Source organism: Solea senegalensis, linkage group LG21 (genome assembly GCF_019176455.1).
Source record: "Solea senegalensis isolate Sse05_10M linkage group LG21, IFAPA_SoseM_1, whole genome shotgun sequence".
NCBI lineage: Eukaryota > Metazoa > Chordata > Actinopteri > Pleuronectiformes > Soleidae > Solea > Solea senegalensis.
This window is the reverse complement of record NC_058040.1, coordinates 3,040,748-3,068,615: the sequence shown is the minus strand read 5'-3', so window position 1 is coordinate 3,068,615 and position 27,868 is coordinate 3,040,748. Positions and strand designations below refer to the sequence as shown.

Below are 27,868 nucleotides of genomic sequence, written 5' to 3'. Positions count from 1 at the left end.
ATGTCTCTGTCTTTAAATGTTTTACCATATATTGATTGGCAGGATCATGTTTATGTATAATGTTAAAGTACACTTCCTTTAACTTACTGTGCGGGATCGTGTGTGTGTAGTTGAGCAGTCCGAGAGGAGCGCAGTCGTTACGTCACTGCCCGGGGTTTCCTAGTGAACTGAACCCTACGGCGTCATGGCGGAGGCCGGTTGTCGGAAGACCCTGGATTGAAATGCCAGCATTCTACAATCACAGCTGACCGACGAGCGCTACATTTGGTTTATGTCCAAGACAGGAAAGGACTTATTTGATTTTTGGACCTAGTGGAAAACCAACATTGTGCCAGTTTTAGCGAACGGAGTCGTCCGGGGCTGCTCTCCCTGACTGGGAGATAGATAGCTAGCTGGCGTACGGTAGCGGTAGCTATCAGTAGCTGCTAGCTCATTAGTTAAATAAAAGAAGAAAGGGGCACAGAAGTGGAAAAGGTGGATTTGGACAACTATTTCAAAGGAGTTTACCAGGTAACGTAAAACAATACAATGTAACAAACAGCGCGGACCTACTTGTACTCTAGTTCAACGTGAAAGTAAGCTAACGTTACAAGTTGATGTGGTAAAAGCCGCGAGAAGTGAGCGGCGAATTGAAACAAGATGGAAGAGGTTGAAGTTAGGTTAGCCAACATGGGTTTGTGGTTTAAATAGGAATAATTTGTTTAGGATTAGAACGCCCCACACTCCATGCGCAGACATTTGCATAATAGATGTCGCCGAGTGGTCAACGGTGAATGCGAAGCGTTAGTGCAAAGTGAACATTCCAGCGTGTCAGTGCTCTGATGAACTGGGACAAAGTTTTGTCATTTTGTTAGCTTTCGTGGTAGCCTCGTGCTTCTCAGCGTTAGCTAATGCTTCTCTCCCCTCTCTCTCTCTGTTTATCGAACACACATTGACGTAAAATGAAAAGGGCATTACTTTTATCATTAACCTCCTTGGGTGTGGTTCATGCTGTGGTAGTATAATGCCAATCGTTGCGTTTAGTGTTATAAAAAATATCGCTATTTTTGAGGTTTGAAAAAAATCATAATATTAGCATAACACAAGCGTTAGCAAATAGCAAGTGTTCGTATGGTAGGACAATGGCTAGCGGTAATTGAACTCTTAATTGTTGTAATGTAGATTGCTGTTGGGGTTTGTTGTCAGTTAGAATTGTGGAGTACATTTCGGACTATCTTCGCGACCGTATCTGTTTAATTTATGCTAACGTACCCCGCCAATACCCAGTGTTGTTGTCGTTAGCAGACATTAGCCAGCTAGCAACAAGCTAAACTGAAACATGATTGGGCTAAGTGGCCACGAAAGTCGACGAGTCACAGTGGTTTAAGGTCGTCACTTTAACTGTGTCTTCGACCGCGCTAAGGTTGGCGTGGTAACCGATAATTACTACGGGACATTGTGTGAATGTGATAGTTCGCTGTTGCACAGCACAGGCCTGCTAGGCCTCTGCGCTGAGGTGAAGTTAGTGTAGCTACAGCCAAAGCCATCCATCCTCTCTGGACGGTCTGTCCCACTCTTCACTTGAGCTAGACAGTAAAAAGCGCTCTGTTGTGCAACAGAAGCACAGCCTATATTCCATATCTGAGGCGCAGAGCATTAACGACATAATGTTAATAAATGTTGTTAAAGTGAATTGACAGTTTCACGGTGACGTTTCCAATGGTTGAACTGTGATGCTGTAACTGAAGTTGTGACGGATGATGTTGTGAGCTGCAAAAGCAATTGCAGTTTAATGTGTAAGCTTTTGAAATGTGTGCCTAAGTCGTGCAATTTGTTTGCAGGGTCTCAAAGTTGACCTAGCACAGGGCAGCATTTTTAATGTTTTTTTTTTTGTGTCTCCGTTTGCAGTAAACCACGTGTGAAACGGTATACAGTAGTCAGGGACAGTCTTTATTTTGGACTTCACCATGGCTGGACGCAGTGAAGATGAAAGTGTCAGCAATAGCAGTGGAGAATCAAGGTAAACCAATTTATAATCTTTGACAAACAGACTGAGTAGTCATCAGAACAGCTACCTGCTCTTTATTGTAAAATGTGTTATTGTCATTGTCATTAATGGTATAGTGTTATTTTGCGCAAAGCTGTTTACATCTTGTGGTGAGGCAGAATTCTACAAAGTTATGGTGGCAGAAATAATTATCACTACCTCTTCTAATGGTTATATGTTAAATAAGCATTTTTAGTGCAAAAGTGTAGTTGCAAATGTCATCAACAGATCATGTCTGTTATAAACGGATGTTATTAACGATAATATATTATTAACTGATCATGTTATACGTTTCTTATTTGTGCTTATCTGCCTATATGTCTGTAAAAGGCAGTATAGATGTCAGTTCAGTTTAACAAACAATTATTTTTTAAATTATGATGCTACCTGTCAAATACCAGTGTGAAATGTTTTACTTTTAGTATTGTGTTTTATGGCACCAGTATATACATGTTTTCCCCAATAAGTTTTATGAATGGTTCTCCTGCTCAGTATCAATTCTCAGTTTTGTTTTTAATCTTGCGACAGCAATTCAGATGATGAATCCGGTTCTGGATCGGGCTCCGCATCAGGGTCAGGCTCAGGCTCCAGTTCTAGTTCCTCTAGCAGCAGCAGTCAATCAGGGAGCAGTGGCTCAGACTCCGGCAGCCAGTCAGACTCTGACGCCGAAAAATCCAAGGAGAAGATGGAACCACCAAATAAATCAAACATCGATGGAGCTGAGGTAAAGAAATGTTACTGTGGAGAAATTAGCAAAGCATAGCTCCAGTTTGTTATTCCTAAATAATAAAGGGTATAGGTGGGTCAAAATATTGATTTAGTGACATTTTGCAGATCTTCCCTGTGCAATATGATAATCAATACACCAGAGCACATATCCACTGCTCAAATGAATAAGGATGCTAGAAAGATGTAATTTTCTTACATCTCTGCACAGTATCCACTGCTAAGGGGAATGGCAAGAGTGCAAGAAATGGAGTTGATCACTGTGTGAATAAACTGATGCTTTTGACCAAGAGTTGAACATGAAACATTTGCGATAGTGATTACCATGGACCATTGTTTCATGGACCCACGAAAGCTCTCCAGGTTCACGATGTGATGGGAAAGTGTTGCAACTTTGCAATATCAGGATTGATAAAATTTTGTTAAATTAACAAAATTGAATAAGGTGAATAATTTTGTGGCGCTTTGATTCGGTCTGTCCTCTCTGCCTTGTCACGCACACACATACTCATACACACTTGTGGGGATGCAGTGGGTTAAGGTTGCTGCAAATTTATAGCATTGTACCCAATGTTTGTACGGGATTACTGTGGATACCAGAGCATATTCATATTCATTAACAAATGTAGAGCAGTGGTATTTTCACCAGTTTGGTTGCAGTTTAATGACCTTCACAAATGCAACACTGGTTTAACTAACAGCTGATTACACCACAGCGTGCTCTCTCTCTACCAGCAATACCTGAACCTTACAGTAGTGTGCAGACATGTACTTCTACCACAGTTTCAGCATCTATATCTGTCTGTCACAAACACAACACATCCTGTCCCCTTTATATAGTATAAGCACTCAAGTACCCATTTTTTTATTGTAGAATATTTGCAGGACCACTGTCTTCATACTGAAGAATTCTGGCATTTACTTCAGTACGGAGACATATTATTTAATATTTAAAAGTATGTTTTTATTGTTTTCAAAAGTTAAACCCCAGCATCCAGTGTGAACTCTTGTCAGTGTAATCTGTTTTTCTTTATCTCTAAACTTCAGTCAGGAATGTAATTTATATTATTGACAAGTGACCCCTGTTACCACCGTAAAAGCACTGTTTATTGTTCAGTTGGGGTGGAACAATTCACAAAATTGCGCGTGTGTGTGGCGGCTGAGTCAAGCTCCTGTGGGTGTGTGGCACTGGCTGCTTCTCTGCTGCGTGTTTGCTCGCAGGTCTCCCCACAATACCAAATTGTAAATATTGTCATTTTAGAATAAAAACAGATAAAGGACTCAGAATCAATTGAATTCAAACATATCCAAGCCATATTAGTGGCCCACTAACATTTTACAATTACTGACTAGCATTTGTCATGAGTTTTCTATTTTGTTTAACCTTCCTCCACTCTTGCTGATTTCAGTTCTGGAGGTCCAACCCAAGTATTCTGGCAGTGCAGAGGTCTGCAATGCTCCGGAAACAACAGCTTCAGCAGCAGCAGCAGCAGCAGCAGCAGCAACAGCAGCAAAGACAGAGCTCTTCAAACAGTGGATCTGATGAGGTTTGTATTAAGCTGATCTCATCCCCATTACACATTTCATTTTTTAACCAGTTACTGAAGAGTATTATTTGGAGAATAGTGTACTTAAATTTAGCATCAGCCAGTGACACAATAATTAGATTTATTCACACGCATTTGATCTTTGATTCTTTTGTAGGACTCATCTAGTGATGAATCAGACTCATCTAGTGGATCCAAAAGAAGAAGAAATTCAGGTTCCTCTGATTCTGGATCGGGTTCTGGGTCTGGAAGTGGTTCTGGATCAGACTCATCAGCAGAGGAAAACAGCGATGAAACGGCATCAGACTATGAGCCCAGTCACAAAATCAAAAGCAGAAAACCTCCAACCAAGTAAGTAGAGAGCTGCCATCAAAGGCTTTGTAATTGTCAGCAGTTTTTTTTCCTTGGGAATAAATGTGTTAAAAAATTTAGGAGTAGACAAAAACTTTATCTGTGATGTGCTTTTTGACCCATATGGTCTTTTGTAGTTTAAAAAAACTTGGCTCTAAACTTGAGCCATTGTCCACATCTGGTGGCTGATGGATCATAATGTTGAATCACAGTTGCGTTGTTTTGTCCCCATCACTGTCCCCTTTGTAACGTGTTTTGTTTTTTTGCGCACTTTCACCTTATAACCCTTTAAAGAAGTATGGAGCTTTAGCTTGAACTTGGCTTTTCTAAACTGGGTAACAGGGATGCTGCGCCCTCTTACTTTTCTTGTGCGCTTTTCATTACTACTTTACACTTAAGCATGGTTACCAAAACACAGTATTTAATGGGCTCTGGAGGCTACATTATGAAATACTGAAGTATCATTAAGTGCTGACATTAGCAGTGCTGTTGATGGTATTGGACACAATCGGTTTTTACGATGGATGTTTGCTGTTCCAAATCCAGAGAAGAGGTTAGCTCACTCACACATGCAGGTGGCAGGAGTTTCTCACAGAGACACGGACCTGCTGCAACCAAAAGAAAACTAAATGTTCGAAAGTCTGGTTATATTTCAGAATTGATGCTGAGAATCGTTGTTGCCTCAATTGCAACAAGACTTTTGCTTGCGTTGTCTTTCCTGCTTAGCTTATAGACCCTGGTCGTAAATCACAGGGGAGATATGTTCTCCAGGACAGAGGCAGTAGCTGCTTTGGACTGACACTTACTTTTGCAAGTGGGTAAAGAACATATGTACACTCGGCTTGATTAGGAAGAGTCAACACATTAATTTCTTACATTAGTGCCTTATTCTTCGTCTCGGGTCACCATCACAACTGACGCTCCCTCAACCCAATTCTGACCCTAAAACCAAGTCTTAGCTCTGTTAAGAGGTGACAGAATATGAGGACCAGCCAAAATCTCCTTGCTTTTCCAAAATGTCCTACCCTTGTGGTTTATAATTTTTGGTCCTCACAAAGATACACATACAAGAATATACACACAGAGCTCCTAAAGGCACCGCAGCACTCTCAAACATTCACATAGGCAGAACAATATTTAGTGTTTACAGCCTAACTTGTAGCACCTCTCCTGTGCCCCCCTTCACCACAGGTTTGTTGTGCTGGCAGCAACCCACAATGAATTGGCAAAATTATGCAAATGTGAGGTAATCTAACCAAAAAAAAGGCTAGCTATTCTGTTATGCCTGGAATTGTTAAATCAATAGTTTTTTATAAAATACATAAGCATTTAATGAATTTCTGTATTATTTTGAGTCTGAACATAGACCTCCTGTATACAAGTATTTCATTGGGCCCTCGTTGGTCAGTTGGCCCCATCATATGCCATCATTTCCTCTAGAAAACCCCCTGATAATGTCTCTATGTTGTCATGTGTCAGGATGAATTATAGAAATGGTAAGAAAAGCAGCACCCAGAAGAAGAAAAACAAGAAGGGCTCGTCTTCTGAAGATGAGGATGAAAACTACAAGAAGGTGGCATCTGCGGGGCCACGGCGGCAGGCCACGGTCAACGTCAGCTACAAGGAAGATGAGGAGCTGAAGACAGACTCGGATGATGTGGTGGAAGTTCTGGGTGAAGATGTACCACAGCCTGAGGAAGATGAGTTTGAAACACTTGAAAGAGTGATGGACAGCAGGATAGGAAGGAAAAGAGGTAAGAGAGACAACACTGGCTGATAATGCCATGCATTCAGACAGTATACCTTAAAATAACAGCTTTACAATCATTTAGTAATGTACTATCTTGTAATTGTGAGAACTGTGTCATACCCCTGTTATAAGGCTTTATCAGTCTGTTTCCTGATACCATCACTAAGCCGGCCTGGTTATTCTTTCTGTCATTTATTAGTTTTTCAATATATTCCCTGTTTGCCACCTGAGCGATCGATATTAATTGTTTATCTAATATGTGGTGTTATAGGGCTGTGGTTTTACTAGCACAAACACTTAAGCATTAGCATAGATTCAGAGAGCAACAGAATTTAACACACTAGCCTCCTGCAGTCACCATTTATGACTGCAGAGTCTGCTGCTGCTCAATTGTGTTGCATCTATATTGAGATATTTCAAGTTTGTTTTCAAATGGTAGGAACTTTGAAAATGCAACTCTGGCTTTATGCTACTATAGTCCCCTTTCCATCAACATTTCCAGGAACCTTTATTACCAGGAACTTATCTACCTGGAGAAAGGAATTCCAGGTAATCTGTGTGTTTTGTGTTTCCACTGCACCTCAATGAATAAGTTCCTCTTTCTTCATCTTCTTATAAATGTCTTGTTTAAAAGTGGGTTGCAGCGGCACTGGCTTTAACAGCTGCAAAGGTGTGTTCCACCAATCAGCGTTCTTCAGCACCCACCCCTCTTGAGTTCCTCTCTGTTATTATACCTGTAATGTGTAAAACATCATCTTCTTTGCTTTTGGTGGGGTGTTACAGCACAACTTCCAGTCTTGGCATATGTACTACAGCCGACAAAGATATTTCCTGAAAAGATGTCCAGTTTATGGAGACATGCTTGACAACGGCAAAGAAAAAGATTGTTTACGTTTAGTGCCGTTTCCGTCTAGACATGGCCACAGAGGGAGTTCTTGTTTTTGCCCTCATCTTCGGCATGGTGTGTGAGGGACTGCATGTGCGTAGGGGGAGGGACTGACTCTGACCTGAGTGAGAGAGCAAGAGAGAAAGCGCAGAGCAAGGTGCCGGTTCAGAGATGCTTTTCTGAAGTAAAACAGAAGTTGACACGTTCTTAAAAAAAGGGGAAGCTTTAGATTTAATGTTATGAGTTGGTTTGCCAAAGCTACCGTGTCTTTAGATTAGTTCACAGTAACTAATGTAACCTGCATTAGTTGCTGGTGCACAAGCTTAAGCTTTTCTGCTGTAGCTTGTGCACTGTAGCCTAGAAGCACTGGGGAGGTCCTTTATCTCAGGCCAAAGGTGGTAGCGACTTCAGGCTTACCTTTTACTGGCAGGTGATAAACACAAGGACACTCGGCTTGATCTAGAGGAGTGTGGGCATTTATTTCTACGGATGGGTACCGAAACCCTGTACTGAACTGGCCTCAGGACTACATTTTGAAATACTGTATTATCATTAAGCACTGATGTTAATGGGTGCTGCTTACTATACTGGAAACACCTATCAGGTTGTCTACAATGGATTTTCACTGTTCTTAATCCTGAGGAGAGATCTGTCAGTGTCTCCGTCAAAGCCTGTCGATGCAGGGGGTGGAGTTAGCTCCTGCCACCTGCATCTGAGGCAACTGGATCTTCATACAGAGACACAGACAATGCCAATAGTTGTTGTTTCATGTGCAGCATTACTTCCGTAGCTGCTTTGGGGTAACACCCTCACTTTTACAAGCGGGTGAATATATGGACACTCGGCTGGATCTGGGACTCTTGGCATTCATTTTTTCCAACAGACATAGAACATTTCACATTAGTGCCTTTTTGTCTAGGCTAATGCTAACCATGCCCGATTACTGGCTTCTCATCTTTCACAACACACACACACACAACTGACACGCCCTGTTTTTCTTGACAAGAGAAAGAGACGCACACACCGAGAGAGAGGGAGCTAAAGGCACCTGTGTGTTATGCTAGCAGGAACTTACCATGAATCAGTTAAATTATGCAAATATGAGTCAATAGTTTACCATTGGTCATTAAAAATGTGCTATCTCTTTATAAATTATGTCTAAAATGGTTAAATACACTTTTAATCAATAAATGAATTACATATATATCTATTTTCTGAATGAGTCTGAGCATAGACCTCTTTCAACTGCATGTATCTATTGAATTTATGATAAATAAAATAAATGGCCAGAATGAATGTGACTGAATATATGACCAAACAAATAAATCCAACCCAAGGAGGGCATTATACAACATGTTGCTCAGCCCATGGAGACTTCCCATTTGTTTTTTACGGTTAACCTTACAAATGAAACAAACATAACACAGTATTAATGTTTTTTGCCCAAACAGCAACAGGAAGTGTGACCACTGTATATGCTGTAGAAGCAGACGGGGATCCCAATTCCAACTTTGAACCAAACAAAGAGGCTGGTGAGGTCCAGTATTTGATAAAGTGGAAGAACTGGGCCCACATCCACAACACGTGGGAGACAGAGGACACACTTAAGGTGCAGAACGTCAAGGGCATGAAGAAACTGGACAATTTCAAGAAGAAAGACCAGGAGAAGAAGAAATGGTAAGTCTGTTTTTTAATAAAGCAATTATTTTTGTATATATCTTGGTCACTGTACTTGCGTTAGAGTAGTATTATACTCTATCCACTGAGCAACAAGAAAGACTAGGGACAAATATGATGGAAAAACACGATAGACAGTGGCCAACTTTCCTTCCTGGTCAAAAAATATTTTGACTGACCCTTACTATGTAAAATTCCTTGAGATAATGAATGTTATGATTTGGCACAGTACAAATAAAATTGATTTGATTTAAACCCCATGAAGCATTTCCTTCTCTATGCGCTATTCTATTCTCAGAGAATGAATGCAGCAGACTAGACTGTGGCAGGGCAAATAATATAATGGCAGGCAGTCACAGTTAATATAATTTATTCTCTCTTTTCCACAGGTTAAAGGCAGCTTCACCAGAGGACATAGAATATTTCAATTGTCAGGAGGAGTTGATGGATGACCTTCATTCTCAGTACCAATTAGTGGAGCGAATCATAGGTGCATTTTCTGCTGTGTATTTAATGTTTGTATGAAGCACTTTAATCTGAATTTAATTGATGTGATTGGATTTTAATAAAATAATACATTTCTGAATTCCAGGCCATTCAAACCAGAAGTCAGCGGCTGGTTATCCAGACTACCTGTGCAAGTGGCAGGGTTTATCATACTCGGAGGTTAGCTGGGAAGATGGTGGTTTGATTGGCAAAAAGTTCCAGAAATGCATCGACGATTACATGAACCGAAACCAGTCAAAGACCATTCCTTCTAGAGATTGCAAGGTATTGTACTCCCAAGTCTATTGCCAGAGGTAGCATACTGATAATTTGTACTTGTGTATCAGTTTGAATTTAGCATGGCTAACACAACAACATTAATTAGGAAAACACAACGACAAAATCAGGAAACACAACAAAATGAACTGAAATAGAACAGGCTAACTTGTTGCTCTTCTTTCCTGTAGGTGCTCAAACAGAGACCCAGGTTTGTACCCATGAAGAAACAGCCATCGTACATAGGAGGTGATGGACTGGAGCTGCGAGACTACCAACTGGACAGTTTAAACTGGATGGCCCACTCCTGGTGCAAGTAAGACTCAAGCCGTCTTTAGATTCTGACTACTAAAGTAATCAGGATTTCCCTGTACCAACACAAAGACACAGCTGTGAGCCGAAGTTTAAATTTCAAGACTACAGTTAGGATCGATCCCATTTCACCCCTTGCTTTTCCACTATACAGTTGTAGCATGGCATGGCTCAATTCTACTTGTTTTTGTTTTTTTGCTTTTCCATTAGCGATAGTACCTGGTTCTTTTTTAGTATCTGCTCGCACTAGGTTCCAAGTGAGCTGAGCCGATATTAAATGCGATGTCGACAGACTGCTGGCCACTGATTGGCAGAGAGTGTGGCAGAGAGTGTTGTCACTGGAAGAGTCCAACACAAGAACAAGAATCAAGGCCAAACTGTGAAAACACATGTTAATCTCCAACATTTAGCGAGGAAAGTCTAAATTTTAACAGAATTGTCTGGTTTAGTTTGCGACTGCACTGCCAAAAGCCATGCAACTGTATTTCAGTTCAGTGAATATGCCTATCGCCCGATGTAGCTGAGATTGGCACAGCACCCCCCGCGACCCTTCTGTGAAGTAATCTTTTTAATGAACTGATTCTAATGATTACACTGAAAAAAAACTGCTTATACCGTAACTAGTTTGTGTGTTTGTGTCGCGTATTAAATTATGTCACAGCATTTTTGTGCAGCAGTTGTATGATGACACTGCCCACATTGAGGCAGTACTATAGTAATGGAAAATGCCTTGCCGAGCCTTACTACAACTGTATTGTTGTAACTAAATGGAATACACCCATGGTCGTATGCTGGATGCTTCTTAATTCAAGATTGTAACAGTCACACAACCTGAACTATTTTCTCTCTCCCTGCTCTCTTTTTTTGTCACCATTGTTAGAGGACACAGTTGTATCCTTGCTGATGAAATGGGTTTAGGAAAGACTATCCAGACCATCTCCTTCCTCAACTACCTGTTCAACGAGCATCAGCTGTATGGGCCCTTCCTGCTGGTTGTGCCTCTTTCTACACTGACCTCTTGGCAGAGAGAAATCCAACTCTGGGCCCCTCAAATGAATGTTGTGGTGTACCTGGGAGACATCAGCAGCAGGAACATGGTATGATGATTCACAAACTCAGTTGTGCACTAGGTCCTATATACTAAATTGATACATTTTATTATTTTTTATTCAGTTGGTGTTTAGGTGCAATCGTAAAGACTGAAGTTTATTGATGGGTGTCTAATCATTTTTGATTTCTTCTTGTTTTTCTTCGATGTTTTCATTTATTAGATCAGGACTCATGAGTGGATGCATGTTCACAGCAAGAGACTGAAATTTAACATCCTCCTCACAACGTATGAGATTCTTCTCAAAGATAAGGTCAGCAAATACTTCACTTGTTTTTGTTGTTTCTGCCAGATTTAATGTTTAGGGTTTTTAGTGTGATGATGGACATGAATATTCAGTTATTCAATTGTTCTTAGATTTTACAAAGTGATTTTTGTGGCTATATTAAGAAGATACCTTATCAAGAGACTGAAGGTTTTTTCTACATGATGTAGGTTTACATGTTTTTCACTTTTGTATTGTGCTGTAGAGTTGGGGCAGATACAAATAAGCATCAGATAATACCCAGCAACTGTCCACTATCATTTTTGCTTCAATCGCCCATCCCTAGCCAATAACATGACTGTTTACGTTTTTTCCAGTCATTTTTGGGCAGTGTTAACTGGGCCTTCATTGGTGTGGATGAGGCACACCGACTGAAGAACGATGATTCCCTCCTCTACAAAACCATGATTGACTTCAAGTCCAATCACAGGCTTCTGATCACAGGAACGCCACTGCAGAACTCGCTGAAAGAACTCTGGTCCCTGCTGCACTTCATCATGCCTGAGAAGTAGGTCACATCAGTTGGCTAACTTGGTTTTTCAGTTGTAACAACAGAACATCGTCATAGCTAGATGCACATTTTTTGTTTTCTTTTGACTATTGTTGTTGTTGTTCCGTTTGTGTAAACATTATACAACAAGAAAGACATGACCATTCCTTTGCCTTGTGAAATACTGAAGTTATTATAAAAGCCTCAAGACTCAGTTATCTAAATAAAGCAATCTGAAAAAAGACATGAAGTAACTTAAACGTATGGAACTATTTACAACTAAACACTTTAATTTTGAAGGGTCACATAAATAAGTTTTTGCTTTTTTTTCCCCCTACCCAGGGCACCAGACTGTGACCAAATGGTCACATTTTAGGACCAAATTAGACATGGTGCCGTCAAATTATACATATTCATCCTCCACATGAGAGTCGCAGGGGGCTGCTGTGCCAATCTCAGCTGACATAGGGCGATAGGTGGGGCCAAACCCTGGACACCTCGCCAGTCTATAGCAGGGCCACATATAGAGACAAACAACCATTCACTCTCAGACCTATGGTCAATTTAAAGTGTCCAATTTGTATGTATTCCATCATCTGGCAAGAATAGAACGGAGTGTTTGTGAATGTCAGTGCTTGAAGTAGGGAAAAAAATTAGCGCCAGTTCTCTCACTTTAACATTCCATTTTTCATAGCTTTCATGTCTTCAGCACTATGAGCACATAAAATGAATGTGATATATGGTAGTGTAACAGCATAAAACATTACACAACATGACACAAGCAAACCTTAGAAACCCTTGTTTTATAAAGTAATACTGACCTCTTTTTACATCTTCTGTGGGATCAAAGAAAGTTGAACGTAAGCTGACCGCATCGCTTTAACCTCACTTGTTGTGTTTGTGTTTTTCAAGGTTTCACTCTTGGGAGCTGTTTGAGGAGGACCATGGTAAAGGTAGAGATTCGGGCTACACCAGTCTGCACAAAGAACTGGAACCTTTCCTTCTGCGCAGAGTCAAGAAGGATGTAGAGAAATCACTTCCTGCCAAAGTGGAGCAGATTCTCAGAGTGGAGATGAGTGCTATCCAGAAACAGTATTACAAGTAAGAGCTGGACTCAACTTTTATTCAAAGGATGTTGTTTGTTGTCTTAATGCATCTCTGAGTGAACTGCTTGCTTGACTAAAACTGGATCCACATTAAGGCTGCACGATAATGGGGGAAAAAATGACATTTTTTTTACGATGTATTTTGCAATATTAAAAAATACAATAATTCTTACTCATCTGTGAATGAACAAGATTGCTGGTAAAAAAAAGTGTCGAATAGTAACAAAAATAGAGGAAAAAACAAAATCTATTATACAGCTCTATGACTGTGTGTGTGCACTGAGCTGGCAACAGCTTATTGTGTAGTATTACCAAGATTTTTCCTCAAACAGGGTTGTGTGTTTGTTTGTGTTTAATCAGATGGATCCTGACCAGGAACTACAAGGCTTTGAGTAAAGGTACCAAAGGCAGTACTTCAGGTTTCCTGAACATCATGATGGAGCTGAAGAAGTGCTGTAACCACTGTTACCTTATCAAGCCTCCAGAGGACAATGAGTTCTTCAACAGAGTGGAAGCCTTACAGGTCTGTTTTTTTTTTTTTGCATCATCAAGGTTTCTCTCATTTTTGACTGTTGGATATACGTGTAACTCGGAATATATTCAGATGCTTTGGTGTCATGATGGTTTAATTCAATTATATTTAAAGAAATGTATTGCAATGATTCATAACATACATTATCTCAAAGCACTTTCCATGGTAAGGTCGAGAGCATGCTGGCTATGGCAGTGTAACTGAATGAGTTCACTTGAACCAACCCTAACTATAAGCTTTGTTAAAGAGTTTAACTTTAAATGTAAGGAGAGTGTCTGCCTCCCGGACTCAAAGTGTGAGCTGGTTCCACAGGAGAGCTCTGCCTCCCATTCTACTCTCAGAGACTTTGGGAAACACATGCAGGCCTCCATTTTATAAGACTTGATAAGTGAGCCAGAAGGTCATTGATTTAGTTTGTTTGTGTCCTCCACTGTCATCTCAAAATGACATAACATCACATATATTTTTTTTACCTTGAGCAAAGAGGGCATATATCCAGGGCAAGCCGTGCAACTCATTAATTACTTTAATGATACATTTCTAGGGCAGATATTTTAGAGTTGGAACATGTTTATGTTAGTTTGAATTATCACCTATGACTGTTTTGCAGTTGTACTGTGTAGTCAAAAAGTGCCTTGATTGGGCTTAATTAAGCTTTTTAGAGAGATCAAAAACAAGCAAAATTGGCATGAAGACTGATAACTAAAAGCCCCTCTTTACTCTTACAGCACCTAATCCGCAGCAGTGGGAAGTTGGTTCTGTTGGACAAACTTCTGCTGCGTTTGAAGGAGCGAGGCCACAGAGTTCTCATTTTCTCCCAGATGGTACGGATGCTGGATATCCTGGCTGATTATCTGAGGAGTAGACAATTCCTCTTTCAGGTAGCTCCACTCTCTTGATCATCACACATCAAGTTATACATACTCTCTCTTTTTGAGCACTTCATTAGGATCGCCATACTAAAATTGGAGACATATATATTACTGGGAGATTGTATTCTATGTCTTTGTTGCTGTGAACCAGTCATGGATAAAATGGCAATCTTATTTGGGAAACTGCTGTACAGCAATGGTAAAATTGTGAATTTCCAATGTTGTCCATGTGTGTAGAGATTAGACGGTTCAATCAAGGGAGAGATGAGGAAGCAGGCGTTGGACCACTTTAACGCGGAGGGCTCAGAGGTAAGTTCTATCATCTATGTGCAAAAGTCTTTGGCCACCATTAGATTTGTTGTTGTAACAATGCTATAATGACCATAGTACAGTATAATTATTTCTTAAACACTTTATTGGAACACATCCATAAAATACAGAAAACATGTATGCAGTTATAAATAACACATTTTTTAGGCAAAAAGCAGCTTCTGCAGGTTAAAGTATTTACCAGGTATTTAGTGTGATCTCCCCCTACACTTGAACAACAGCACAACCCTGGCTCTCAAATTTGGAGTTGAACCTTCATTCATGTTACTTTGTCCTACTATTTTATATTTTCGCTGAGTTAATCTCAAATGTGGCTCTTTTGAGATTAAGTTGATGACAGTTTGCTAATGTATAAAACCAACTTTCAGTCACATCATTCCAGTCCATATACCAATGATCACAGCATTGGACAGACATAAAAACAACAATGCTGGCTTTATTAGATTTAGACTTAGATTTATTTGAATCAATCTAGGTCTGTTCCTTATTCACATCATCCACTTGTGTGTCCAGGACTTCTGCTTCTTGCTTTCAACACGTGCGGGTGGTCTGGGTATCAATCTGGCATCGGCTGACACCGTAGTCATCTTTGACTCCGACTGGAATCCTCAGAATGATCTGCAGGCCCAGGCCAGAGCCCACAGAATTGGACAGAAGAGACAGGTAAGCATTTGCCATGTGTCAGCTATGTTAACAATAAATCAGAAATGTAGATAACATGCAGAGACACTAAATACAATACAAAACCCAAAGACAAAAGATTTTATTATGTAAATGTCACTCACTCTAAGCAGGAGATAACTCACCTCCACTCAGGTCCAGGAAGGACTGGGCGATTGTTTTGTAGCTGAATGGCGATATAAGATATTTATCTCCATATATTTTTTCAGTTAAATAATAACAAAAGGTCAGTTCTAAGTCAAAGCCATATGTAGAGATGCAACAATTAATCGATTACTAAGTTAATCACCAACAATTTTGTTAATTGTTTAATTGGTTTGAGTCTTCATTAAAACTGCATATGACATCTGAGAACAGCAATTATCAAATAATGGATTAATCAATGATCAAAAATAATTGTTATTTTGAGCCCTAGTCACTTTGTCACAAATTGTCACACATAACACTTTTATTACCAGACAGCTGCACAGTATCAACATGTCCATGAAAAAATGTGTTCTTTGAACAAAATAAAGCATGTTATTGTCCTGCATATCAGAATATACACAGCTGTATTATTAATAATGTAAATATTAATTATGTAAAACAGATGCAGTGATAGATTCCAAAGGTTCCAAAATCTGGGCTGCACATGTGGCCTGCGTGTTGCAAGTTGATGACCCAATTTGCATGATGCGCGTCAGGTCCACACGTGCTGTGCACGGTACTATACCAGGGCCTTTACAGTCTGGCCTGCAGCACCCATTAACACACTCTGTACTGCAGTTTGTTACTCTCTTCTGTCGTATTCGAGCCTTTGGTTGGAACATGTTTTCAGCATTCTCTAAAGAATACATTATTCTTGAGTTCGACTCTCCAATAAATGAGACGTTATTTTTCTTTCTACTAGCCAGCTCCTCTCCTCACCAGCAGCTTGGTTCCCATCTGTGTCTGCTGCCATGTGGTCGCTGCATGCAAGACTTGAGTAGTGAGCGGGGGAGGGGCAGATTGTGCTCACTGCTCAGACTCTGGGAGAAAGCAGGAAACAGGCGGGTCAGGCTGAAGTTGAGTGAGACACAGACAGGGAGAGGAGAAATGGCGGTAGCTCTTAAGAGCATGACTTTAAAGCAACATAAATTATATCTGCTTGGAGAAGCATGAAATCATGGAGGTGTCAGTGTGCTGCTACTTTGAGACTGAAACTTCACTTGAAGCACTTTGCATACTAGGGGTGCACGGTAATGGAATAAACTGACATTGAGATTTTTCTTTTTTTTTTGAGATGTATATTGTGATATGAAAAAGTACAAGAATTCTCACCAGATGGGGCTCATCTGTGAATGAACAAGATTGCTGGTAAAAGTGTTGAATCGTGACTTAAAGAGAGGAGAAAACAACTTATTGTACAGCTCTGTGACTGTGTGTGCACTAGACTCCCACAGTGCTTCTCTCTGTGTCTTATTCTCCGCCAGCATTAATTATATTTAGGGCCCGTCCACACGGAAATGGATTTAGGCGAATATGCATACTTTTCTGGCGTTCCGTCCACATGGAAACGGCGTGGGAAAATCACAAAGTGCTGGCCTTGCGTTTCCGTGTGGAGGGAATACACTACTTAAGATATCACTAGAAGGCGTACTGCCTTTAGGGATTTCACATACGGGGGTGAAAAAAGTGTTGAATCGTAAAATAAAGAGAGGAGAAAACAAAACCTATTTTTACTTGAATAAACAAAACAGATCAGTGATTTTTTTCACACAGACTGTGTGTGTGTGCGCGTCGCTGCCCACAATAAATACAATTAGATGGATCTCACTTGTGCTGCAGAATAGTGCATTTCCTTCTCTTAACATATTTAAGTTTATGACAGAAAGTCAGTAGATTAGTTGCTTTTTACTTTTGGCGTGGTGTTTGAGGGACAGCATGTATACAGGGGGGAGGGGCTGACTGCTCAGAGAGTGAGGGAGTGAGAGAGAGTGCACACAGAGCAAGGAGCCCGTTCAGAGATGCTGTTGACATGTTCATTGTATGTCCTGCGATTTGACTATCGCACATTTTCTCCTCGTATATACTCAAATTGTCCGGTTGTCTGTCTTTGTCGCACTACGGCCTTAGCTTGATTAAACTGTGCATGTGAACATCCTGACTCATGGAGATAAATGTTGAGTCAGTATTACAGAAATAAAAAGTGTTGAAAACAAATGGCCGTGAGCCCAACCCTACAAGAGGCACTTTTCCATTTGTGGTTAAGTCTTCAGATCATTTATGCCACTGATTGTGAGAGTACTGATGATTGATTATTAGTTATGAAAATACTTACTAAAAAAACACTCATGCAGATCAGCCCAGTTAAATCTATTCTAGGTTATTCTACTCTAAATAAATGTGCTATTTTTTACCTATAATGATGTTTTATATTAACATATTAATAAAGTAAAGCGTGCTATGCATCTCATTGTTTGCTTGTTCACTGGCAGGTGAATATCTACCGTCTAGTGACAAAGGGATCAGTCGAAGAGGACATTATTGAGAGGGCGAAGAAGAAAATGGTGCTGGACCACCTGGTCATTCAGAGGATGGACACCACCGGAAAAACTGTCCTTCATACTGGTGCTGCTCCCTCCAGGCAAGAAATATTTACCACATTGTGCATCATCAGGCTAAGGGCAGCCAGTGGAGCGCAATGAACCTAGGGGTGACGAGACCAGATGTACTTCTGTGTTCTGGACCACCTGTATTGGTTTCACAGCACATGTCGGTGGAGTCCTTTTAGCAGGTGGGAGATGACCAAAGCCTGTAGTAGGAGCTGGGTAGCATGTTGGGTTAGTTACAGCCTGATAGCATTTGTAGGGTCCTCAGAAAGGCCACTGTTCTTTATTGCTATTTCACCAATGTGTGTTTTAATGCTTTTACAGTTCAGCACCTTTCAATAAGGAGGAGCTTACTGCCATCCTGAAGTTTGGTGCTGAGGAGCTTTTCAAAGAGCCAGAGGGAGAAGAGCAGGAGCCTCAGGTATGTGCATTATTATAGTTCTCCCTGAAATATATATTGGTGTCAGTATAATGTCACGACCTGTTCTGCTCTTTAGGAAATGGACATTGACGAGATCCTGAAAAGAGCGGAGACCAGAGAGAATGACCCTGGACCCTCCACTGTTGGAGAAGAGCTTCTGTCTCAGTTCAAGGTTAAAATAATACTTGAATTTAGAAGCCGGTTTCACAAATCTACTATTGTCGTCTTCTTTTCAGCAAGTTAACAATTTACACTTGTTTGTTCCCATGACCTGTAGGTAGCCAACTTCTCTGTAATGGAGGATGAGGAAATAGACATGGATTCTGAGCGCAGTCATCTGAGTTGGGAGGTTATTATTCCTGAGGAGCAGAGGAGGAGGATGGAGGAAGAGGAGAGACAGAAGGAGCTTGAAGAAATCTACTTGCTACCACGTATGAGGAATTGTGCCAAACAGGTACTGTCATGTCAACAAATAGAATTGAGAGCATTTTTAGTTTTTTGAGAAGGACTGTGATTTGTATGTGGTGCAAGTTTTGGACTCTTGATAAGCTACCTAATTTTTTTTGGTTTCTGTGAACAGATAAGCTTTAATTCTGGGGGCCGACAAAGCAGAAACAGGAGATACTCTGGTTCTGACAGTGATTCACCCTCAGACCGAAAGAGGCCAAAGAAACGAGGGCGGCCCAGGACCATACCACGAGAGAATATCAAGGGTTTCAGCGATGCCGAGATCCGGAGGTGGTTATATAAACAACCTATTTCTCACAGTGGCTATTACAAGTAAATATGCCATCCAACATTGTCATTAATTTCTCTGTGAACTACTCTCAGGTTTGTGAAGAGTTACAAAAAGTTCGGTGGACCACTGGAAAGGTAAGCAAACATCAGATTGACTTATTGTTTCTTATTAGCAATGGCAACGCACAGTCTACTCAGAATGCGTCTCCTCATCACTCAGGTTGGATGCAATTGCTCGTGATGCTGAACTTGTAGATAAGTCTGAACATGACCTGAAACGCTTGGCAGAAACTGTTCATAATGGCTGCGTGAGAACACTACGAGAAAACCCCTGTGGACCAGACAAAACCTCAGGTAACCATTTTCCTGGTTTAGATGAATTAGAATAATCTTTCCTCACCAGTGTAAATATGTGTCTGCTGCAGGGAATTAAGGCTAAAGTTACAATTAGCATGGTATTTTGTTAAATTATGGAAAAATGGCATGCACATTAACATCAAAATGACCTTTAATGTCTGGAGGTTAACTGCTTTTGTTTGGTCATCAGGAGGCAGACGAGGGAAGGTAAAAGGCCCAACATTTAGGATCTCTGGAGTCCAGGTGAACGCCAAACTTGTTATCTCTCATGAGGAAGAGCTGGCTCCACTCCACAAGGCCATTCCTGCTGACCCAGAGGAGAGAAAAAAGTAAGGCTCCTGATGCATGACGCGATTTCTGTTGGTCACTGTCTTAAGTTCTGGTCAGCCAACTTACATTTTATGTACAAACACTGTATTTTACATGACAAAACAGAAATTGTAGTGTTCTTATGAAATGTGACTGGCATAGGAAAGATATGTCGGAAAACTTAAGACTTTTTAGGTGTCATTAACCTGGAAATTATTTCACACAGTCACTGATTGGGTATTAATCAGGCCATAGACACACTACTGTCTTTAATGATAACACAAAGCAGAATGATTGATTGGTGTTATCTAAAAAAAAAAAGTGACAGCTTATAGGTATTATTTACACTGCTTAATAGGTCGGTCAAAGAAAAACAAATGTTTTGTTGACCTGGCTACACCCTTGCTTCATACTAGAACTGAAATAATCCTCATCCAGGCAAACATTTCAGCTCAGTATCAGATGTAATCTGAGTACTAATACACCTGAAAGAGATCATGTGACCGTTCAGACACACTAGAGATCAGTGGGCCACTGTTGAAAGGAAACAGATTCCCTTCTCTGCAGTTTGCCAGGTTTCACTCAGTACTACCAACTAGGGCTGGGAAATAGGGACCAAAAGTTATATCTCCATATTTTTAAACTGAATGGTGATATATGTATGTCTCTTATTTTTTCCTCATTTAAGTAATAACAAAAAGACAGTATCTACGTCTTGTCCAAGAAAACAATGTGCAGAAATGTCTGTCTAGCGTTCTAACTAGCATTAAACTCAGTCAGTTTGACGTTTGTTATTAAAACTTAACACCACTGTTGCTCAACAAAAGCGAGAGAGCACACACACACGCGAGCGGAAGCGACGCACTGAATTCAGAAAAGCGAGAACGAACTTGGAGCAGTGAATCAGACGCTGCACATTTTTCTGATCTTTCCACAGCGGCTATAAGGTCATTATTAAATAAGCTCGGGGAGAAAGCAGGAAAGAGGCGGCTCAGGTGAATTTGAGCGAGAGCCACAGGAGATAACTGGTGGCTCTAAGAGTATGATTTCAACACAACGTTAATAATATTAAAATATATGGCCTTGTCCTACTTCAGGAATAATCATTAATACTGTTTTTTTGAATTGAATGACTTTTTTCCTTCCCCAGGGGGGAAACACACATTCACTCTTTCATTCGCTCAGTTAAGAAATGAGAATAGAAATGGAATAAAAATAAAATACAATACAATAGTAAGAAAATTACAAAAAATAAAAGTAATAAATTACACTCTAATGTAGAGTAGTATCAGGGGTAAGTAGGAAAGTGAGTGGACATTTACTAGGAGTTAAAATGGTTGCCAGTGTTTCATAATCAGTTTGTTGTATTTTATGCCAATGGATATAGAAAACCAGGAAATTCTACAGGCTTCTGTGTGTTGTCTTACTCTCCTCTGGATTGTTATTGTCTGTTTATGATTAGGTACATGATTCCATGCCATTCAAAGGCAGCACACTTTGACATTGATTGGGGGAAGGAAGATGACTCTAGCCTCCTCATAGGAATCTATGAGTACGGTTATGGCAGCTGGGAAATGATCAAGATGGACCCGGACCTCAATCTCACACACAAGGTGAGTTCACGTATGCACACTTTTGTACAAAACATGGATACATTTATCTGTAACTATAAAAGAATGCCAGTCAAGGTTGTGCAATAATGACAAGTGTGTCTGCATTCGATCAGCTCCTACCAGATGACCCTGACAAGAAGCCACAGGCCAAACAGCTACAGACGAGAGCAGACTACCTCATCAAGTTACTGAGCAAGGACCTGGCCAAAAAAGAAGCACAGAAACAAGCAGGGACAGTAAGTCTGACAGTAAATCACATCATCAATATCACTCACCAACGATATAGTCATCACTGTATACTGCTGCTGCTTATAGGCCCTTTTCATGGTGAAAAGCATACATATTAATGATAACGTTATGGTGGCTCGGTGCAAGTCATGCTAATCAGGGCAGTGTTACAGTGAGCCAGCAAACTGCCTCCCCACAAAAATCCCTAGTCAGCCTCTCTGACTGGCAGTGAGTCAGGAGAGAGGCTCTGACGGTAACATTTATCAGTAATCTCAACCACAACCTAAACCACACTAGAGAACATGCAACGCGCGCTTCTGTGTTTGCCACATCCAGGTGGCAACTGGTTTTGACGGTTTAGTATCTGAACACTAACAAGTTCACCTAAAGAAGAAAAAAAAAGATTCTTTTCAAAAGTTTTTCTTTTGGTAGCATTGCCTTCTTCTAAATAAAAATAAAACATTTCTAACTTCATGATGACAACTTACTACTACAATACTACTAGTGCCATTAACTCTTCAGGAAAATGTTTTTCTTCCTCACTTACTAATAATATAATTGGAAGTGTGTGGTAAAATGAGCCAGGTGATCAGTGGGATTCTTTTTTTGGGCAACTAGCATGGCCCCCTGGTGGCGATTTAGTATATCCTTACTTTCAGTTCAGCCAGCAAACTGGAATACTATGTACGTCCACTTTTTATTTGTGGTCTCTCATCACATCCTGCGCAGCTCATGTGATATGAATCTTCACCTCACCACAGCAGGCAAGCATCATTATCTGCATTTTTATCATTAGAGTTGCTGCCTTTTCAGTGTAGGACATGATTTGTCCCTTTTCATATAATTGTGAATGCTAATGAGTGCGATCCATACCTGATGCAGTTGAGTTAAATTAAACTTTGTTTCATAAACGCAGGCTAATTCACGGAAGAGGAAACCAAGAAGTAAGAAAAGCAAAACTCTGAAGCCAACGAAGACGGATGAAGTAATAAAGAGTCCATCCTCAGATCCCCCATCAGACAAGGGCTCAGATGAGGATGAGGATGACGATGATGATGACGACATCAAGGTGGAAAAGGTATGTTTACATACACTATTTTACAATATAAGACTTCTTTTTCATTCCTGTATTTGAGTTGGACGTTTATGTGTGTGCGATGTGCTTGGTCTCGTTCAGGAGACGGCGCCGGTGAAGCCTCCGAGCAGACCGAGCCGAGCAGACAGGGTGGTGATGAAGGAAGAGGACGATGAGGACGAGGAGGAGGAGGAGGAAGAGGAGCCTGAGCAGGAGGAGGTTTCTTCATCGGGGGAGAGGGAGATCAAAGAGAAAGAAATCAAAAAAGAAGGCAAAAAGGAAAAGAAGGAGGAAAGTTGGGACATTAAAGAGACAAAGGAACCAAAAGAGAAAAAAGAAGCAAAGCCTGTGGAGGCCGTGAACAAACAAGAGGAAAATGCTGACAAGGTGAAACCATATTTCTAAATGTATTCATTTGCTGAGCAGCAGCAGCCTCTGCAGCCACTAGTGCTTATTACTTTCAGTTGTCTCAGAGTTAATCAGCTTAAGATTAAGCTCTGGACACACTCAAGTCACTTTAGTTCAGTTCTGTTTACTCACTGAACCCTTATTATTTTAAAGGTCTGCGTGTTTGAAGCAGTCAAAGCTGCTGAGTCAGTCACTGGACAGGAGTGCCACACTTGGATATAGAAATGTAGAGGTGCTGGTCGTTGATAAGGGAAGGGGGGGATGTTTTCTGTGTAAGTGAGTCATTAGAATCAGTTAATTAGAAAAGGATTTGTTCACAGAATTGTTCAGTACTTCCTGCATGACCGAAGCACACATTAATTAGTTATTATAATCTATTGACAGCTCTAATTAAAATGTAATCAAATGGCTGGTGCTTCCAGTAAAAAAGATGACAAAACACACTAAGTATGTATGCTAATTCCATAATTTGGAACCTCCTGTGACCTCAATTATTTTTACGTCTATTATTAATGTCAATCTGCTGAAGGCGGGACTATGCTGACTATGTGCAGGAACACAAATGAAAGATGCATTATTCTTCCTATTTTCAGTCATTGTGCAATCATTTTGTCAATTTACCAAATGCACTTTTAGTTGGTTGAGGTTTTGTTGAAGGCTGTGAAAGACAATCCTGATAACTTGATTACCTCATTCTAATTGTCAAATCCTTTCCATTAGAATGAGGTAAAAACTGAGGCACGAGAATGGACAAAGAAAGCCTCTGATGTTCCAGTGCACATAACAGCAAGTGGAGAGAATGTGCCCATATCTGAGGAGTCGGAGGAGCTGGACCAGAGGACCTTTAGTGTGGTATGTTCCTCTTAAAATCAATATGAATATGTTTATTTACTATTAAATTACCACAATGTTTTTGTGTTTGTTTACTGTTTTTGATATAAAGTTTAGCCGACACTTGTAAAATGCAGTCGTGGGAATTGACGTGAATATAAATGTTGCAGTGTAAAGAGAGGATGCGGCCGGTGAAAGCAGCCCTGAAGCAGCTGGACAGGCCGGAGAAAGGGCTGTCGGAGCGCGAGCAACTGGAACACACCAGACAGTGCCTCATCAAGATCGGGGACCACATCACTGAGTGTCTGAAGGAATATTCCAATCCTGATCAGATCAAACAATGGAGGAAGTATGTGCACTCTGCAATCAGTTTAACATCAGCACACATTATCCTTCAGCCAGTTCTTTTAATGTTGTTAGTGATCTGTTTGTTTCTTTATAGCTTTTTGCTGCTTTTTCTGTGTTTGATTGACTTTTCTTTCGGATTGAGTTAAAATAGTCTGCTTCCTCTTTACACCAGTGCACTTATGTCCAGTCTATTTGAAAGTGTCATGTGATGTATGTATGTTTCCATGCTTGATTTGCAGCTGAAATGCTAGTATGGAGTAGTTTTTGTTTAAAAAATGCCTTTTTCAAATGAAATCTTAGTATTGATGTGTCCTGCACGTAACACCAGGGGCGTGACTCGCAGTGTGCCTCACAATACGTCACACGATACATGGACCATGATACCGATAATCATGACACAATGATTCTGTGATTCGATATCTGAAGAAAAACAAAAGTGAAGAAGAAGAAAAGTGCAGGATTTCTCTATTTATTCACAACATAGAGAACAATGTTCATATGTAGTGAATGTGGATGCAGCATCTCTCTCCTTCAGCCATGTAACTTTTGCCCAAGTTTCCCCTTATTTGAGCAGTGCCACCGTGAGGAGACATGAAGGAGCGCCTTCATTTATTAATTAAAGTATCAATTGTCATATTTCATGTGGAAGGATGACGATATATCACCAAACCGATATTTTGTATCCCCTCTACTTAAATACATCCTGAACGTGACCTTCAGAGGTGGTTGGGGACTCATGTGGCCGTATTATTAACGTTAAAAACATCATATATAAAGCACGGGGGAAATGAGGGCGTTGACAGGAATGCATCCATCACTGGCTCTGTGCATACTGAGGCTGTGGTGTTTGTCTCTTTCAGAAACCTGTGGATATTTGTTTCCAAATTCACCGAGTTTGACGCCAGGAAACTACATAAACTTTATAAGCATGCAATCAAAAAAAGACAAGAGAATGCCCAGGTATGTAAAGGCCTTGGTTCTGTGGATAACAGCATGACATCCTGTACTGACATCACTAATCACCGATGGCCGATTGTTTCTTTAGGCGATGGAACAGAACACTAGAAGTCTAAGTACCCACGGCTATAAACATGCAGGTACAGTTGCTTTGACACTTCTTAAAAAAAACAAATTAAAAAATCAACATTAAGTTGGATGTGTATCCTGACTCGTGTGTGTGCTGCTCTTTTGCAGACGCTGACCGGCTGAAGGACAACTCGCACCAGGACGAGAGCAGCAGGGACAGCTACAGCTCAGAACGGCACCAGTCTACGGGTCGGTACCATGAGAACAGCGGCGGCAAGGAGAGACACATCACCGATTCCCACAGGAAGACTTCAGGAGGAGAGTCCCGGAAAAGACCATATTCCTCCTTCAGCAATGGCAAAGACCACCGAGACAGAGACCACTACAGACCAGACAGCAGGGACAGGGACCGGGACAGAGATCGAGACAGAGATAGAGACAGACAAGACAGGTGAGGGGAACCATGTGTCATACTTTAGTTGCTACTCTTTGTCGTCATCAAGGCCTTTGACGCTGCACTCGCGTGCATGGTGCAGGCTTCTACTGAAATGCTGCTTATTCACTTTGAATAGAGCGACATCACTGCACTGTGGATCCATTGCTTTGCTCTGCTCACACAGCAGAAGATGAGAATATATACATATATATATCTATCTATATAGATAGATATAGATATAGATTCTGTTGCACTTTTAGTCATATGTCTGACTAATATCACTGATGTCTGATAATAACCTGATAAAGCCGATATCAACCAATGCTGATATCATGTCGATAATAGTGTGTGTCCCTGAACTCCAGCAAGTCTATTTACCTCTGAGTCTAGGTGCTGATGGTGCTGATGGTGCTGATGGTGCTGATTGTCTCTGCAGATACTACAATGACAGCAAGCACAGGAAGCTGGAGGATTTCCGCTCCAGCAGAGACCACCGGCTGGACGTGAAGGATTATTCCCACTCTGACCAGCGCTCTACTTACCGCTACCACTCAGACTGGCAGAACGAGCAGCGAGCCTCGGCCAGCGGACCCCGCTCTCCCCGAGACCAGCGCTCGCCGTACGACGCCCGCTCGCCCTTCGACTACTCGTCGGACCACAAGAGCACACCCGAGCAGATCTGGAGCAGCCGCAAGACATAACAGGAGCTTGCCTGGTCTGCTAGTAGCAGCCATAGACTCAGCACATGCCTTACAGGGACTTGTTGAGTTTGAAGCACTGTGTACCAGTCAGTTCAGCATGACTGTCATCTCCACACTTCAGCTCAGCTCACACACCTGAGAGATGGAAGACAGGTAGCAGATCACAAAAACAAACAAACAAGAAAGAAAGAAAAAAGAAAAAAAAACAAAAGAAGAATCAAAGCATATTTTTCTATGTGAGAGTTTAATGCTGCATCATTGTGTAGGTTCCACAGAAATGCAGCACTTTTTTGTTATTTTTATAAGGTTTTTTTAAACTTCAGAATATGGACACAGTTGACCCTTAGTGCTGCCTCATACTCCCACCAACCCATGACACTGGATCCTGTAATGGACTGTTCTCTATGTTCGTGTGTCTCTCTCTCTCCGTCATGCTCCGTGTGATTATTACCCAGCTTATTTAAGTCGTCACATGAATCACCACACATTGATATAAAGGTTGAATCCAGTCTGGGCTCAGGCTCATCACCTGAAGTACCTCATTTACAGCGTTTCTTATTTTCTTCTCTAGGTTTTTCCTTTTATTTCCACCAGGTGTGAATTATTTAATAACATAGCTGTAAAAAATTTGATCTCTCTTTTTTTATTATTTTTTTATTTTAGAGCAATTTGTATAATGTTGTTTTCTCTCTCAGTAATTCTGTTGTACATTTTTGTAAAATAGTAAATTGTTGGTCTTTCTCCTCAGGCTTTTTGGATTATGATTGACTCTACTTTTCCCCATCAACTCAGGCTTTTTTGTCTTTTGACTCTTGACTTTATGTACAATAGTTCTTTCCTGGTGATCTTTCAGAATGTAACTTTTGGTAAAGGGAAAGTTCTTAAAGGATACTCAGTTTTATTCACTAGTGCTTAGTTCTTTTGTCTCAGTGAGATGAGCGCGTCGGAAGGAGGTTGTCTTTTGTAATCACATTCTGAAGGAAGACGGTTGTTTTTCCCATAGAAGCTCCTGTTAGATCTTAAATAATCTTTTTACATGATTTCTGTTTCCCTCTCATTCTGTTTCCTGTGTAGGCAATAATAATGTTTCTATGCAGCCAAGTATATTTGTGGTGAACCACCCAACTGAATGAAGTCACTGTTACAGTTCACACTGTTGTACATAAATTTCCTTTATTTCAAAATGACTTTACACTGAAAGTGCATGGATTTTTATGAACTGTTTTATATAGTTGTTTATGAAGCCATTAAAATCAATCGGTGTACTCACTTGTACCAACTCTTCAACACGGTTTCCAGCTTCTCTTTTTGTCCGAGTGTCACATGGCGGTGTTTCCTCAACATCATGTATATATATATATATATATATATATGATATACTGTTAG

The 27,868-nt window shown here is 40.7% G+C and overlaps 1 protein-coding gene across 1 annotated transcript; it reads left to right on the top strand.

Annotated features, from left to right (window-relative positions):
- Positions 1–158: 158 nt before the first annotated feature.
- chd1 (chromodomain helicase DNA binding protein 1) lies at positions 159–27,769 on the top strand. Its single transcript, XM_044053598.1, has 36 exons — positions 159–510; positions 1,888–1,999; positions 2,555–2,750; positions 4,162–4,299; positions 4,457–4,650; positions 6,130–6,404; positions 8,738–8,963; positions 9,353–9,453; positions 9,556–9,734; positions 9,917–10,041; positions 10,918–11,134; positions 11,309–11,398; positions 11,728–11,918; positions 12,813–13,001; positions 13,367–13,529; positions 14,267–14,419; positions 14,648–14,719; positions 15,254–15,403; positions 17,878–18,026; positions 18,316–18,412; positions 18,489–18,584; positions 18,690–18,866; positions 18,993–19,150; positions 19,244–19,285; positions 19,371–19,504; positions 19,698–19,836; positions 21,279–21,429; positions 21,543–21,665; positions 22,574–22,735; positions 22,835–23,119; positions 23,861–23,992; positions 24,142–24,320; positions 25,180–25,279; positions 25,365–25,416; positions 25,514–25,796; positions 26,218–27,769. Exons 2-36 carry the CDS (start codon positions 1,947–1,949, stop codon positions 26,480–26,482), a joined length of 5,436 nt encoding a protein of 1,811 aa, XP_043909533.1. The 5' UTR covers positions 159–510; positions 1,888–1,946; the 3' UTR covers positions 26,483–27,769.
- The last annotated feature ends 99 nt before the right edge of the window (positions 27,770–27,868 follow it).

What these genes read in the sequence shown, in the direction of transcription:
- chd1 (XM_044053598.1), top strand. Translation starts at nt 1,947, where the DNA reads ATGGCTGGACGCAGTGAAGATGAAAGTGTCAGCAATAGCAGTGGAGAA. An exon ending in TTAACGCGGAGGGCTCAGAG is followed by an intron (nt 14,720 to 15,253) that starts GTAAGTTCTATC and finishes TTGTGTGTCCAG; the next exon opens with GACTTCTGCTTCTTGCTTTC. An exon ending in GACCCAGAGGAGAGAAAAAA is followed by an intron (nt 19,837 to 21,278) that starts GTAAGGCTCCTG and finishes GTTTATGATTAG; the next exon opens with GTACATGATTCCATGCCATT.